At 36.0% G+C, this 16,900-nt stretch overlaps 1 protein-coding gene across 5 annotated transcripts in view; it reads left to right on the top strand.

Moving 5' to 3' along the window:
- rad50 (DNA repair protein rad50) overlaps positions 1-16,900 on the top strand; it is a 664,851-nt gene that overhangs the window by 506,205 nt on the left and 141,746 nt on the right. For all 5 annotated transcript variants that reach the window (XR_016548684.1, XR_016548685.1, XM_090396855.1 and 2 more), the window contains exon 30: positions 12,405-12,463. Coding sequence is in view for 3 of the 5 variants with exons in the window: in XM_090396855.1 (XP_090252981.1) it covers positions 12,405-12,463 (59 nt within the window). In the remaining 2 variants the exon portion in view is untranslated. The remainder of the gene's footprint in view (positions 1-12,404; positions 12,464-16,900) is intronic.

The raw sequence follows: 16,900 nt of genomic DNA, 5'->3' as shown, positions 1-16,900 counted from the left end.
CAAGAAAGTGATATTTTTTACACAAATTAAGTTATGTACTGAACTATGCAATTTTATTAAATCAGAATCAACAACAATACAAGTACATACAAAACTAAATTTTTCACTAAAATAAACTTGTGTACTGTATTATTTTTTGTTTTATATTACAGTACAGTAGCTTTTTTTCTATCAGTTACTTCATTTATGTGCAGAATTAAATTGATGTACCATTAGAATCTGATTATTTCTGTCTTAAGTGCTAGTTATTGTTGTCTCTTGGGGGAAAATTCGTTAATCCGAACGAGCACAGTGTTTATTAGTTCAGATTAGCAAGATACCACTGTATTTAATAAAATATTGTTGCTGTAAGCCAGGGAATGTATAGAGAACGGTTCTAAAATATTTAGACAAATTAGTTTGGCAAGTAAAAGGGATGAGAGAGATTTTAATTATAGGAATGTAAGCTGTAAAGAAGATACAGTATTTGGTAACAAGGAGAATGAATTTGAGTTTCTGCAGGATAATTATCTTAGGCAGCATGTGATGGAAGCAACATGAGGTTTTGGAGTGTTGGATTTGGTAATATCCTCACAAAATATGGTTGCAAACGAGTTATCAACACTGCCACCTGTTGTGAGAGAGATCATGAAGTACTGGTTTGGAAAGTAGCAGACAGGAAAAGGTCAATGTCAAGAAGTTATATGTGGAATTATAAGGTGGGTGATTATGAGAAGCTCCATGGTCAACTAGCATCAATACATAGAGCTGTTGAGCTGTGCAGAAAAGATGTTGCCAGCATGGGAAATGATAAGGCAGTATCTGACACAAACAATGCATAACTGCATGCAAAGAATTAAGCTAATAAATAGAAAGTGAGATGGATTTAGAGTAAAGCATGGGAAATGAAGTTATGGAAGAGAGCAAGACAGTTTGTAGTGAACAGACTCATGAGGAATATAAACTGCAGGCCAGAAAAGTGACAAGCATGGTTAAAAAGGAAAAACATAATACTTTATGAAAATTATGGAAACAACTACTATTACTACTATTATTATTAAAGTATTACAACTACTATTACTAAAGTATTACAGTAATTACTACAATTACTGTAATACTTTAGTTTAATGTAAACTAAAATTACTCTACGTTTCGACCTTTACATCAAGGTCACCATCTGGAGTGCACACATATATACAAAAAAACAAGCTGCACTACTATCTACATGGTATGCTAAAGTTACTGATCAACTGTTAAAACTATTGACCTGCCCTCAGGTGAAAAAAAAAAAAAACCTTACTACATCAAAGCTAGAGTCCTGTTATTATTATTATCTATTAGGTTACAAAATTAAATTAAGCTGAAGAGCAACATGTTCACACAAAAAATTACTTATATAAGTGTACATATAAATTACAACAAACTAGTATGGGTAGTGGCCAATAAAAGCTGAAAAATCACTTAGAGTCCTAAAGTCAGGGTTTGCTGGAAAACTAAATGGGCTGAATGTGTGCCATCCGAAGGAAAGGAAAAAGTAGAATATGAGAGAAATTGTCCAGTCAGGTCAAAGATAATCGAAGGGAATTTTTCTATATATAGCAAGCAAGAGAAGAAATAATTATGGCAGGTTGACACAGGTGAATAGTTATGGTATCAGAGTGATCATTGCAAATGATTATAGTGGAATTATTTAATGAACACTTCATCAGTACATATCATACTGGTGTAAATGATGCTGTGCAACATGTAGAAGGGAGGCAAGTATTAGGAGAATTATTATTATCAGCATTTGACCTCCATGGAGTCAGAGACCCATCGTGGGAGGTACTTACTATTGCATACCATGCTCATCCAACTGCGTTTTAAACTGATTCAGCGTGTTCACATCTACAACACACTCAGCAATGCATTCCACTCACCAACCACCCTCCATGCAAAGAACCTGCTTCTCACTCCTTTGCTCACACCCTCCTTATACAGTTTCCAGCAATGGCCTCTTGTTTTACTTCCCTCTCCCATTCTATGAAAAATCTCTTCCATGTCTACCTGATAACAACCCCTGACCAGCTTATATGTCTCAATCATATCTCCCCCCCTCTTCCTCCTATTCACGAGGCTCTGCAACTTACATTCTCTCAATCTGTCCTCATACTCCACATTCCAAAGACCACTGACTACCTTTGTGAATCTTCTCTGTATCCTTTCCAACATATCCTCGTCACCATGAAAACCTGGCATCCAAATCTGTGCACAATAATCCATATGAGGCCTGATCAAGGCCTTATACAATGGAATCATAACCTCTCTATTTCTGCATGTCTGGGTTCTCTGTATCATTGCCATTATTCAATGTGATGTCTTCACAACTTGTGCAATGTGGCCTCTGAATTTTAGGTCCTTGTTCACCATCACTCCTAGATCTCTCATCTCCTCTACTTCTGTTAAAGTTTCCCCACCAAGTGTATACTTTGCTTACCAAATCTCAAAACCTTACACTTGGCAACATTGAACTGCAGTTCCACTTACCTGCCCATTCATGCAATCTATTCAAGTCCTCTTGTAAGGCATTAACATCAGCTGGACTGTGCATTGCTGTCCCCAGTTTTGCATCATCTGCAAACAGCTGGATATCACTAGTTAAACAAAACCCAATATCATTAGCATACAAATTGAACAACAATGGCCCTAAAACTGACCCCTGCGGCACACCACCGATGACCTTTCAAGATACTGCACCCCCATATACAACTTTCTGATACCCATCTGACAGCCAGTCACTGATCCAACACAGAAATCTGTTATCCAATCCCATCTGTTTCAATTTATTTAAGAGCTTGTCATGTAGCAGTCTATCAAAAGCCTTTGCAAAATCCAAGTACACTGTATATGCATCTCCTCTGTCCAAAGTATTTGTCACCTTGTTATAGTATATAAGTAAGTTAGCGAAACATGATCTCCTCTTAACAAACTCATGCTGATAACCATAGAGAATACTGCTGGTATCAACTCATTTCTGTATCCTACTCTTCACCACAACTCCAGATACACAAACCGGCCTATCATTTGTAGCCACAGTCTTATCACCACCTTTATGCAGTGGAACAATTTTACCCTCCTTCCACTCCCTTGGAACTTGTGCTGTTGTAAGACTTATTAAACAGGCATGCCAATGCTACTGCCAGTTCCCTGAAACATTCCCTTAAGATGCATGATGATTATGTCATCAAATCCTATCTTCTTATTAACATCAAGGTTATTTATTTCCTCAAATACTTCCTGCTCACTCACAATTAAGTTATCCTCTCCTATATCCTCTACACTTAAGTTCCTCATGATTCCACCCTGATCAGGATGAAACACACTTATAAATTGATCACTGAATATCTCAACAATGTCTTCTGCAGCAGTTACCATTCTATCACTTTCATCCCTTAACTTCATCTTTCCATGATCATTCTTCCTTCTACTTGCCACATATCTAAAAAAAACTGTCTAGGGTTTTTCTTAGCCTGATTTACAAATTTCTGCTCATACTCTACTTTTGTTTTCCTTACTAACTGAGTCACTCTCCTGGCTTGTTTTTTATATTCTTCATGTGACTGATTACCATTAATCATCTTGTACTTCCTCTGAAGTACTTTTTTTTCCCCAGATTTCATGCTTAAGCTCCACATTCATCCATTTTACACCTACTTTATTCAGCCTTTTGACCTTTGGGATACATTCGTACATTGATGCTGTTATGTATTTCTTTGTAAGTTTCCCATGCAGCATTTATTTCCTTACCGCTCAACTCCTCATTCCATGTATAGCTCAAGGTTGTCTCCTAAGCTTGTCATAATCACCAGCCTTATAATTCCCCATATATCCTTTCCTCACAAAAGCCTGCATATGACTAGCCACAACACAGGTGATTACTTCATGATCACTTTCAGCAACTGGAGGAAAATGTGAAATCCCCTCTAAAATTACATCCTCTGATGAAATGATGAGATCTAGAACTCTTGATCCTCGTGTGCCTTCCTTTACATGCTGCCTGAGAGAATTATCTCTCAAGAACTCAAGAACTTCACTTTCCTTATTCCCAAATGCTATCTCTTCATTCCAATCTATACCCTCATAATTAAAATCACCCATAATAATTACCCTTCCTTTGTTCACTGATCCAAGTTATTTATACATTTCTCCATCACCCCTTCCACATTCCCAGGCATATAGCAACATTTAACTAAATATTATTAAAATCTATTAATTATTGTTAAATCTATGATGTTTTTACTATTGTTATTATTTAAATCTTATTAATTAATTCTTGTTCGGCTGCACCTTTGTAAAATTCTATATTTTCTCATTTGAAACTTAGCTTCTGAACTTTTACTGTACTTACATCCACACAGTTAGCCTAGTGGCTATGCCCGTCGCAACCATATGCCTGGGGAAGGAGTGTCCTGGGTTTGATTCCCATCGCCGACGTGAGGAGCTTAAGGATCTTCCTCAGCCATAGCCAAGTTAGCCAGTCTTGGGCATTGACAGCAGGATTTTTCCCTCCCAGTTTATCTAGGGTTTTTCATCCTGCAAGCAGGCAAACCGGCCCCTTGAACACACGGATCTACAGCCATAAATACTTAACCCCCCCCCCAATGAGGGGGCTCAACTCGCCCCAATAGGGACAGGAGAGAAAAGGGAGGAAACTCCATATGAATAAATAAATTACTATACTTCCAACTTATCATCAGTTACATTACCTCTATCCTGTGGTCGCAAATAATAAGGCTCACGTGTGCAAGAAGTCATGAACAATGAAAGTGTCTAGGGCTGGAGCCAATCTCTTTGTCTGATTTACTGGTGTTTATTCTAAATTAAATTTAGAAAATTTGTTTGAAAGTCAGCTACACCACCAAAATTCTAGGATAAGAGGAGTATCTCCCTCCGAAGAATAGAACACCCAGTATGACACACAGCTACTTCCATTTCAACTTATGTCTATACCATATTTCTTACTTTGCAGTCGTGGCAATATCTACTTCAAGATACATAGGTTCAATTTTATGAGTAGTGCATTGGACTTAGAGATCAGGCATTTTTTGACAAGAAAAACAATTTATTCATCACTAAGCAACAAATACACAAAAGACACAAATTAATTTTAACTTAAATCTAATATGTACACTATATCTAACAACTCAATATAAGTTATACGTTCATTTTCCACAATCATCTGAATCTTAGCAGGACTGCTTGTCTAGAATTTTACCCCCTTTCTTAACTTTATATATAATCAGATCGTCAACATATAAAAATTCAGCCTTAAAGAATGACTACAACAAATAAATGCAAGTAGATTCACTATACAACTCAGCTAGGCTTTCTCTTACCTAGAGTAAATTAATTCAATTTGTTAGCTCAAGGCCTAAAAGTCCTGCAACTCTAATTTTAAAACAATTCCATCATTTCAAACCACCTTCACAATCTAAGTTTCTTTCTGACTAAATAATAGAAAGTTCTTACTTTTCATGAAGTCTGGTCCTCTATAGCTGATTATTTCTTATTCCCGTTAGGCCTTGTCACTGTACCTGAACATCCTTTTCGTAATTTGTAAGACTTCTTCCTTGTTATCAGCGGACAATTTAATTCCTACGGCTTGGAAGTTTGGCATCTGGTTCCTCCTAATATGACATGCCTTAGTTGCATTGTTCTTCTGGCCTTTGCTTTGTGAATACAGGTCTCCGAATAGGATAACAATTCATTCCCCCACGATTCTAGTGAAGCTCAGCTGCCGTTAACGAGCATCGTACTTTCTTCTAAACTCCTCGGCTTATGGCGACCTTGATACTGTCATGAGTCCGAATTCTCTCATCAGAATTCCATGTAACTTCCTGCCCCACGCTCAGAAACTCCACTCTGGAACATACTCGATCTCGAACTCCCAGGAACAGACTAAACCAAGCAAAGTCCTCTCTCGACCCAGCAAACTCCTATTTATATGGTTTCGATGACCTTCGTTTTTCTTAAGTCGTAGTCCCCTGAGAGTGCTGATGTTCTGCATCCATCACCCTCGTCGATTGGTGGATTTAGACGGGAAACCCCCCGAGCAACGTCGACCTTCGCGTTTGCAGTGGTCTCAGGTCATGACTTAATCTGTCTGGAATTTTAGTTGACTAGAGGTATACTTAGACACAATTTACCTTATATGTAATTTCCTTTGTTCTTACACAAAACTTTTGATATTACAATATTCGATGATTTCAAAAAAAAAACATTATTTCCATTTCAATTAACGCCAAGTTTTTTTATTAATACACAAGTATTTTAGTGGGACCTAGCATACTTGTAAAATCTGCATAAAAGGTATTTTATTACAAAAATTCCCTTTATTCAAGATTTTACAATATGTCTTCCTCTCAACCTCCACGTTACACCACACTGCCTCATAACCATTGCTACTATTTCTCCCCCTTTCATGTCTACCTTATGTGGACTTAATTCCCCTGCTATCATTAGCAGCACTCCCCCTCCCTTCCTTCCCTTTCTATCCTCACAAAAAATACTCTACCCTTTCACTTCTATTCCTGTTACGATATCTTCTTCCGACCATGTTTCACTTATTCCAATGATTTGGGGACGAATAACACAGAAACCATTTCATCCCTTTATTTCTGATACTTTTGGCATTTGTAAACAAACACAACAGTTCATTTTTATGTCTATAGCCAGTCCTATCCAAGCCATATGTTGGTTGTGATTTCCCAACTACACCTAAGCTTGGTTTAGATTAATAAAGGCTGTGGGAATGGTTGACACTATCATCATGTGATTTTAAAGAATAATCTACAAAAAAGTTAGCTATGCTTTAGATCTGGTTATTTAATGAAAGTCTTGCAGTGGAGAATAGTTCTAGAGAGTGGAAAGAATGCAAAATAGTACCTCTACACAAGCATGGTTCTAGGACAGAAGTTGTCAATTAAAGAACTAGTCTGTATACATTTAATCTGCATACATTTTATAATGAAGTGACAAATGTATTGGATAAGGTAGATTCACAATACAGTGATATTCTTGGACTTTGCAAAGGCATTTGATAATTACCATATGAAAATGGCTGTCATTTTTTCATAAATGTAAAATTATGTATTTTTTAGTGTGATGAGATATCCAATGGACTATGCTAGAAGAAAGTGGGCATCGAAGCCAAAGGTTGTCATGCTATAAAAAATATTACTTTACTTTACTTAATCTTCCTCTTTTACCTTTATGGTCATTATAGTTCGTAAAGGTAAAGGGTGTTGAGGTCTTTTATTCATGGAACTGCAACCGTAACTCAAGGATAAGGTGGTTAGCCCTATGATGTTATACACAACTTGCTGATGTTATGAATTAACATCCAAGTTGTGTATGATGGAGCAAACAGACCTCAGGATTCTGTTTTTTGGACCTGTGCTGTTCAATTTATTTGTTAATAATATTTCATGTGAATTAACTGGGATCTTCAAATGTTTGCTGTTGCTGATGTAAAGGTAGGCAGAATTATCTGGAGTATTGCTGATGTTAATTCCCTACTGGAGGATTTGAATAGACTTTTTAGCTTGGACAGATGATCAGGCTTGTAGTATTGATAAATACGTGCCAACCAGGTGCAATCACAATTCTTCTCACTGGTTGAAACTTAAATACCTCCTTTTTTTGACCCTTGCAGAGACTACGTATTGTGTTGATGGAAATGGATGAGATTCAGGATCTTTGGGTGATGGCACATTGCAAATGTTATAAAACTGCACATCATATTGCTGCTATGATAAACAGTACATTGACATGTAGGGATAAGGAGGTGGTAGTATCTGTATAAGGCATTGGCAGACCACACATAGACTATTCTGCTCAAATTTGGTTGCCTGGTTTTTATTGTGATGCAAAAACACTAGAGAGGATCCAAAGATGAATGGCCGAAGTTGTATCGGGATGCTGGAGTGTTAGTTATGCAGAGCATTTGAGAAGATGTAGATTAGAGTTTGGATAGGAGGAAAAGAAAAGATATGATAGAGGCATTGAAGTTGGTTAATGGATTTTACTAGATTAATTCAGAAGGAATTATAGAAACAGTGGATGTAATTTCCTTTGTTCTTACACAAAACTTTTGATATTACAATATTCGATGATTTCAAAAAAAAAACATTATTTCCATTTCAATTAACGCCAAGTTTTTTTATTAATACACAAGTATTTTAGTGGGACCTAGCATACTTGTAAAATCTGCATAAAAGGTATTTTATTACAAAAATTCCCTTTATTCAAGATTTTACAATATGTCTTCCTCTCAACCTCCACGTTACACCACACTGCCTCATAACCATTGCTACTATTTCTCCCCCTTTCATGTCTACCTTATGTGGACTTAATTCCCCTGCTATCATTAGCAGCACTCCCCCTCCCTTCCTTCCCTTTCTATCCTCACAAAAAATACTCTACCCTTTCACTTCTATTCCTGTTACGATATCTTCTTCCGACCATGTTTCACTTATTCCAATGATTTGGGGACGAATAACACAGAAACCATTTCATCCCTTTATTTCTGATACTTTTGGCATTTGTAAACAAACACAACAGTTCATTTTTATGTCTATAGCCAGTCCTATCCAAGCCATATGTTGGTTGTGATTTCCCAACTACACCTAAGCTTGGTTTAGATTAATAAAGGCTGTGGGAATAGTTGACACTATCATCATGTGATTTTAAAGAATAATCTACAAAAAAGTTAGCTATGCTTTAGATCTGGTTATTTAATGAAAGTCTTGCAGTGGAGAATAGTTCTAGAGAGTGGAAAGAATGCAAAATAGTACCTCTACACAAGCATGGTTCTAGGACAGAAGTTGTCAATTAAAGAACTAGTCTGTATACATTTAATCTGCATACATTTTATAATGAAGTGACAAATGTATTGGATAAGGTAGATTCACAATACAGTGATATTCTTGGACTTTGCAAAGGCATTTGATAATTACCATATGAAAATGGCTGTCAGTTTTTCATAAATGTAAAATTATGTATTTTTTAGTGTGATGAGATATCCAATGGACTATGCTAGAAGAAAGTGGGCATCGAAGCCAAAGGTTGTCATGCTATAAAAAATATTACTTTACTTTACTTAATCTTCCTCTTTTACCTTTATGGTCATTATAGTTCGTAAAGGTAAAGGGTGTTGAGGTCTTTTATTCATGGAACTGCAACCGTAACTCAAGGATAAGGTGGTTAGCCCTATGATGTTATACACAACTTGCTGATGTTATGAATTAACATCCAAGTTGTGTATGATGGAGCAAACAGACCTCAGGATTCTGTTTTTTGGACCTGTGGTGTTCAATTTATTTGTTAATAATATTTCATGTGAATTAACTGGGATCTTCAAATGTTTGCTGTTGCTGATGTAAAGGTAGGCAGAATTATCTGGAGTATTGCTGATGTTAATTCCCTACTGGAGGATTTGAATAGACTTTTTAGCTTGGACAGATGATCAGGCTTGTAGTATTGATAAATACGTGCCAACCAGGTGCAATCACAATTCTTCTCACTGGTTGAAACTTAAATACCTCCTTTTTTTGACCCTTGCAGAGACTACGTATTGTGTTGATGGAAATGGATGAGATTCAGGATCTTTGGGTGATGGCACATTGCAAATGTTATAAAACTGCACATCATATTGCTGCTATGATAAACAGTACATTGACATGTAGGGATAAGGAGGTGGTAGTATCTGTATAAGGCATTGGCAGACCACACATAGACTATTCTGCTCAAATTTGGTTGCCTGGTTTTTATTGTGATGCAAAAACACTAGAGAGGATCCAAAGATGAATGGCCGAAGTTGTATCGGGATGCTGGAGTGTTAGTTATGCAGAGCATTTGAGAAGATGTAGATTAGAGTTTGGATAGGAGGAAAAGAAAAGATATGATAGAGGCATTGAAGTTGGTTAATGGATTTTACTAGATTAATTCAGAAGGAATTATAGAAACAGTGGATGTAATTTCCTTTGTTCTTACACAAAACTTTTGATATTACAATATTCGATGATTTCAAAAAAAAAACATTATTTCCATTTCAATTAACGCCAAGTTTTTTTATTAATACACAAGTATTTTAGTGGGACCTAGCATACTTGTAAAATCTGCATAAAAGGTATTTTATTACAAAAATTCCCTTTATTCAAGATTTTACAATATGTCTTCCTCTCAACCTCCACGTTACACCACACTGCCTCATAACCATTGCTACTATTTCTCCCCCTTTCATGTCTACCTTATGTGGACTTAATTCCCCTGCTATCATTAGCAGCACTCCCCCTCCCTTCCTTCCCTTTCTATCCTCACAAAAAATACTCTACCCTTTCACTTCTATTCCTGTTACGATATCTTCTTCCGACCATGTTTCACTTATTCCAATGATTTGGGGACGAATAACACAGAAACCATTTCATCCCTTTATTTCTGATACTTTTGGCATTTGTAAACAAACACAACAGTTCATTTTTATGTCTATAGCCAGTCCTATCCAAGCCATATGTTGGTTGTGATTTCCCAACTACACCTAAGCTTGGTTTAGATTAATAAAGGCTGTGGGAATAGTTGACACTATCATCATGTGATTTTAAAGAATAATCTACAAAAAAGTTAGCTATGCTTTAGATCTGGTTATTTAATGAAAGTCTTGCAGTGGAGAATAGTTCTAGAGAGTGGAAAGAATGCAAAATAGTACCTCTACACAAGCATGGTTCTAGGACAGAAGTTGTCAATTAAAGAACTAGTCTGTATACATTTAATCTGCATACATTTTATAATGAAGTGACAAATGTATTGGATAAGGTAGATTCACAATACAGTGATATTCTTGGACTTTGCAAAGGCATTTGATAATTACCATATGAAAATGGCTGTCAGTTTTTCATAAATGTAAAATTATGTATTTTTTAGTGTGATGAGATATCCAATGGACTATGCTAGAAGAAAGTGGGCATCGAAGCCAAAGGTTGTCATGCTATAAAAAATATTACTTTACTTTACTTAACTTAATCTTCCTCTTTTACCTTTATGGTCATTATAGTTCGTAAAGGTAAAGGGTGTTGAGGTCTTTTATTCATGGAACTGCAACCGTAACTCAAGGATAAGGTGGTTAGCCCTATGATGTTATACACAACTTGCTGATGTTATGAATTAACATCCAAGTTGTGTATGATGGAGCAAACAGACCTCAGGATTCTGTTTTTTGGACCTGTGCTGTTCAATTTATTTGTTAATAATATTTCATGTGAATTGACTGGGATCTTCAAATGTTTGCTGTTGCTGATGTAAAGGTAGGCAGAATTATCTGGAGTATTGCTGATGTTAATTCCCTACTGGAGGATTTGAATAGACTTTTTAGCTTGGACAGATGATCAGGCTTGTAGTATTGATAAATACGTGCCAACCAGGTGCAATCACAATTCTTCTCACTGGTTGAAACTTAAATACCTCCTTTTTTTGACCCTTGCAGAGACTACGTATTGTGTTGATGGAAATGGATGAGATTCAGGATCTTTGGGTGATGGCACATTGCAAATGTTATAAAACTGCACATCATATTGCTGCTATGATAAACAGTACATTGACATGTAGGGATAAGGAGGTGGTAGTATCTGTATAAGGCATTGGCAGACCACACATAGACTATTCTGCTCAAATTTGGTTGCCTGGTTTTTATTGTGATGCAAAAACACTAGAGAGGATCCAAAGATGAATGGCCGAAGTTGTATCGGGATGCTGGAGTGTTAGTTATGCAGAGCATTTGAGAAGATGTAGATTAGAGTTTGGATAGGAGGAAAAGAAAAGATATGATAGAGGCATTGAAGTTGGTTAATGGATTTTACTAGATTAATTCAGAAGGAATTATAGAAACAGTGGATGGTAAGATGGGAAGAATGAGAGTTCATCCCTGGAAGTTATATAAAGATATGGTAAAGAACAGTGTGACAGTGTGGGGAGTAAATTTTTTATGTGAAGAGTCTGTAATGCATTTCCAAAGTGCATTGTGATTGCCAGGAGTGTAAATAGTTATATAGTTCAATATGATAGGCATGTTGCTAGTTGAATGGTCTTCCCACAATGAGTCTCTTTACTCCATGAAGGTTACTATAATAATGTTATAGAAGTTAAATTTTTTTTTTTTTTTAGTCGGTCTTTGTTTATTAGTTTTTCCTTCATCAATTTTGTTTTCACACTGGCATGAATCATGGCTCGTACAGTTCTAGACACAGCATTAATAATGTGAGTGTGTGAAGATTGTTAATATTGTACTCACAGAAATATTTAAATTTTTTTTTGTTTTGAACTATACAATTTTAGATAGTAAAAAACATATGGTAAATGATGTAATTTTTTTTTTTTTTTCAAATCTCTTTCAGATAGATAGTAGGAAAAAAGAATATGACGAGCTTAAACAATTGACAGAACTAATTAAGAGGTACTTCCTAAATTTGTTTTAGTTTATCACGATAAGCATAGTGTATTGTAGTTCAGAAACATCTGATGGTTTCAGAATCTGAATAACTCATAAATCTTCATTATGTATGTACTATGTCGCAAATGCTTTTTGGAAGGTTCTGTTATAGGTCTGACAATAATTATGATAGTAGCTTAAATACTGGAAGCTCCTTCTCATAAAATGATTATCTGTGAATGAGAAAATGGTATGAAGAAGGTGCTGTAATAAGTTGCTAACACATGTAATATTATGAGACTTTCATACCTGATCCTGTTCAGTACAGTCAAAAAGAACAGTATAATTGTACATTTTTGTACGATCATATTGTAGATTATATTGTACATTTAACTTTCACCTCCCATAAAACTACAGTTGCACAACAGTTTACTAACCATGGCAGAGAAGTGTGCGTGCACGTTTATAATCCAATACCAATTGGGATTGGAAAGTAGCACTTTAATGACCGGTGAACCACGTTTTAGGCAAGATAGTTAACAAACTGTATTTTAATATAGGACTTAAAAAAAAAATTTAAAAAAAACATTCACGGAGTTTACCATTTTGACTTTCATGACATGGAAATTGGAGTTAGATGACAACTCACTTTTCATGATATAGTTAAAAAAATATTTTTTTTTTTTATTGAACTAGCTATCACAGTATGCCAGTAGTTTGCTTTATCCAGTGGGGGGGGGGGGTGAGTCTCTAAGGCTTCACATGACCAACATTGTACCATAGGGTTCCTTAGTCAATTGTTATTCAATCTTTACAATAATCACATTGGGATGGATTTAACAGGAGACATACAGCTGGTTGCTGATCATTCAAAGGTAGACAGGATAATCGGAAATGCAACTGACGTGCAGAACTTGAAGAATGATTTGAATGGGCTGGACTTGTGGACACTTGAAAATGGCTCTCAGTTTTCTTCTTTTTCTTCTTTGTCTATGATCTCTTGTGCTTTTAAGTGTCGAGATTTTGCCAAAGAGATTTCCATGCCATCCTGTCCAAGGCTTGTTGTTTTGCTTTTTTCCAGTTTTTCTTTAATTTCCTTTTTTCCAACCTTTCCTGGGCCTGCCCATGTTTCTTTCTCCTATTTTCTGGCTGTCGTATACAGTTTTTGCTATTCTTCCTTCTTCCATTCGATTAAGATGTCCAAACCACTTCATTTGGGCTTGTGTTATGAATTGGTTCAGAGGTGAAATTTGAAGGCTGTCTCTTATAGTTTGATTTCTTATTCGGTGTAGTCTTGTTTTTTGTGCCACTTTCCTAAGATATTTCATTTCAACTGTTTGTAGTTTATTTGTGTTTCCTATTGTTAAACACCAAGACTCGCAACTGTATGTTAATGTTTGTACAAACACTGAACGGTACACTGCCGGTATTCTGGGTAACTTCTTTCTTATCTAGGAATAAGCCTTTCATTGCATAGAATAGCTTTGTTCCCCCAGTAATCCTGTTGTTAATTTCTGTGTCTAGTCTACCATCTTCTTGTATATATGATTCTAAGTGTTTAAAGGAGTGAACTTGTTCCAGTTGATGGTTCTCTATTTTTATTATGTGTTTTGGTTGGTTTCTAGATATGATCATTGTTTTATTTTTATTTATATTTATGGTCATATCCCTTTTCTTTGTTTCTTCATACCAAATGTTGATGTTGTACTGCAAATCTTCAGCTGTATTTGCTAGAATCACTACATCATCTGCAAAAGCCATGCTTGAAATCTTGGTTTCTTTCAGTTTCCTGTATCCTAGGTGGAACTTTTTTGTTTTTGTTTGCTATCCCTTTAAAATTTCATCCATTACTATAATGAAAAGAAGAGGGCTGAGGATACAGCCTTGCCTCACTCCTACATTTGTTTCAAATTCTTTTGATCTATTATTACAGGTTCTTACATAATTTCTATTACTTTTGTAGAGGCTTTGTATGGCTGCTATTAAGTTATCTTGTATCTTGTTTTTCTTTAATGTTTGCCATATTAAGTGTCTGGGAACTCGGTCAAAGACCTTTTCGAAATCTATAAAACATGCATGTAGTTCTTTTCCATATTCCATTGTTTTCTCTGATATTTGTCTAAGGTTGAAGATAATGTGTGTTTCTATTTTTTTCAAAAGCCATATTGCATTTCATTTAGTGTATCCTCTATTTGGTTCCTAAGCCTCTCTTCTAAAATACAGGCATACAATTTTCCTGGAACGCTTAAAAGCGAAAATCTGTCACTTTTCATAAATGTAAAATTATGTATTTGGGTGTGATGAGATATCCAATGGATTATGCTAGAAGAAAGTGGGCATCGAAGCCAAAGGTTGTCATGCTATATAAAATATTACTTTACTTAATCCTCCTCTTTTACCTTTATGGTCATTATAGACTGTAAAGATAAAAGGTGTCAAGGTTTTTTAATTCTTGGAACTGCAGCTGTAACTCGTGGATAAGGTGGTTAACCCTATGCCTTCTGGTGGGTCCTACGTCTGTAGATGCGTGTGTTCACGGTGCTGGTGGTGCCTGTTCTGGGGGTAGGAAAAACCTGAGTTTCCAAGTGGAAAAAAAAAACCCTACCTCTGTATGAGACCGGCTAATTCACCTTTCATCAAAAGAGGCCAGATAAAGGTTGCTCGTGTCATTGACGGGAATTGAACCCAAGTCTTTCTGACCAAAGGGCTTTGTCTATCACGACTGAGCTACGGAGGCTCTGTAAAAAAAATATATTCATCAGAAATCTGCACTCGTATTTTTTATGTCCACAATTTGAGTTTTTATATATTAGTTTGGGATTTCTTTCATTTCAAATCAGTCAGCGAGAAGGAGTAAATTTTCAGTTTTTTTTTTTTTTTTTATCTTTTATATGATATTATTATCCAGGGAGTAATATCATATAAAAGGACCTCCAGGGAGTCCAAAGACTCATCAAGGGAGAGTGTGCCAACAGCATCGAATGATTGACCCTCTTCCAACTACTGATATATAACAAGATATATTATGAAGTAGCATCAAAGTGAAAAAGCTGCATTAAAACATTCTGTTGTCTCATGTTGGACATGACTTACAGTCAAGAGGCTGCACTTAGAATACAAATTGACATGCATAATTATCAACTATGAGAAATATCATCATTAGAAGTAGTAAATACTGTGAAATTGCAGAACATTTGCAAGGCTCCATAAAAGTGGTTAAACCGAGTGATGTATTTTTTAGCGGTTAAAAATAATAATAAATAAATAGATAAATAAAAATTTACTGTAAGTGGTTTGCAGAGATTATTTATGAGGAGATGCAGACCAGATTTTTAATTTGAAAAGAGTTCCAAGTTACACGTTTAAACTTCAAGCAAGTTATGGGTGAATTTAGACATTTTAAGAACAGAACTGGAATCAAACTAACTATGAGAGAGGGGGAAAACAGTATTTGCAGACCTTTGCAATTAACAACTTTATGGGTAATTCTGAAAAATTTATTCCAAGGTTATTTATTTTCCCAAGTGGTCAGATTTGATGAAATGAGTCTCTTCTGGAAGAAAAAAAAAAAAAAATGCTCTGTGTTCTTACATACACTGGTTTCCATAAATTAAGTAACAAGAAAAATCATAAGAACTCAAAAGCTGTACGATGAATTTTTATGCAATTCGTTGCAAAGCAATATGATATGAGATGTGAAAGAAACATCCCCAAAAATTCTAAATAAATAGTGTAATTCAAGATCGATACATGAAGACAAGGATCAAAATGAGATTGTCAAAGTGCCTTGATAAAGAATGTGGTCACCCCTCACAAAGATGTTTCATACTGTTTTTAATGGTGCTCAGTTGGTAATAACAACCATTGCACCTTCAAAGCTCTCCTAAGTCCCCTGATGGTTTTGGAGATGGGATTGAGAGCAGTAACTCATCTACCTAGAGAATATTCCAGACATGCTCAATACAATTAAGGTCAAGAGACCTAGCTGGCCAGTCCATATGCATGAGAGTCTCTCTTCTTGAAGATATTGGTCCACGAGTTGTGCTTGATGAGGATGAGCATTATTGTCTTGTAGGATAAATGTGTTCTGTATTGTATCCATATATGGACAAACATAGGCATCCAGGACCTCATCTCTAATAAGTTGCAGCATTCATGGTTCCACTAGGAAGAACATACAAGTTGGTATGTCCACCCAATGAGATGCCTCCCCACACTCCCTCCACCATAAGTTTCCCTTTTATAGATATTAGTGGGATAATAACGTGCTCCTAGTTCTCTCCAGATCAGAACATGCCTGGTATTGTTTTGTAGAGCAAATCAGGACTCACCTGTAAACAATACTGACCTCCCCATTGGTCTTGGATACAGTTGAAATGGAGCCTGGCCCATTGCAAACATTCTCCCTGCAGTCTAGAGATAAAGGCATATAGACCAAAGTTGTGGAGTTGGAGTGAGAAG

Source organism: Typopeltis vanoorti, chromosome 8, assembly GCF_054136105.1.
Source record: "Typopeltis vanoorti isolate ZY-2024b chromosome 8, IOZ_Tvanoo_1.0, whole genome shotgun sequence".
NCBI classification, from domain to species: domain Eukaryota; kingdom Metazoa; phylum Arthropoda; class Arachnida; order Uropygi; family Thelyphonidae; genus Typopeltis; species Typopeltis vanoorti.
This window is presented reverse-complemented; position numbering and strand designations above follow the sequence as displayed.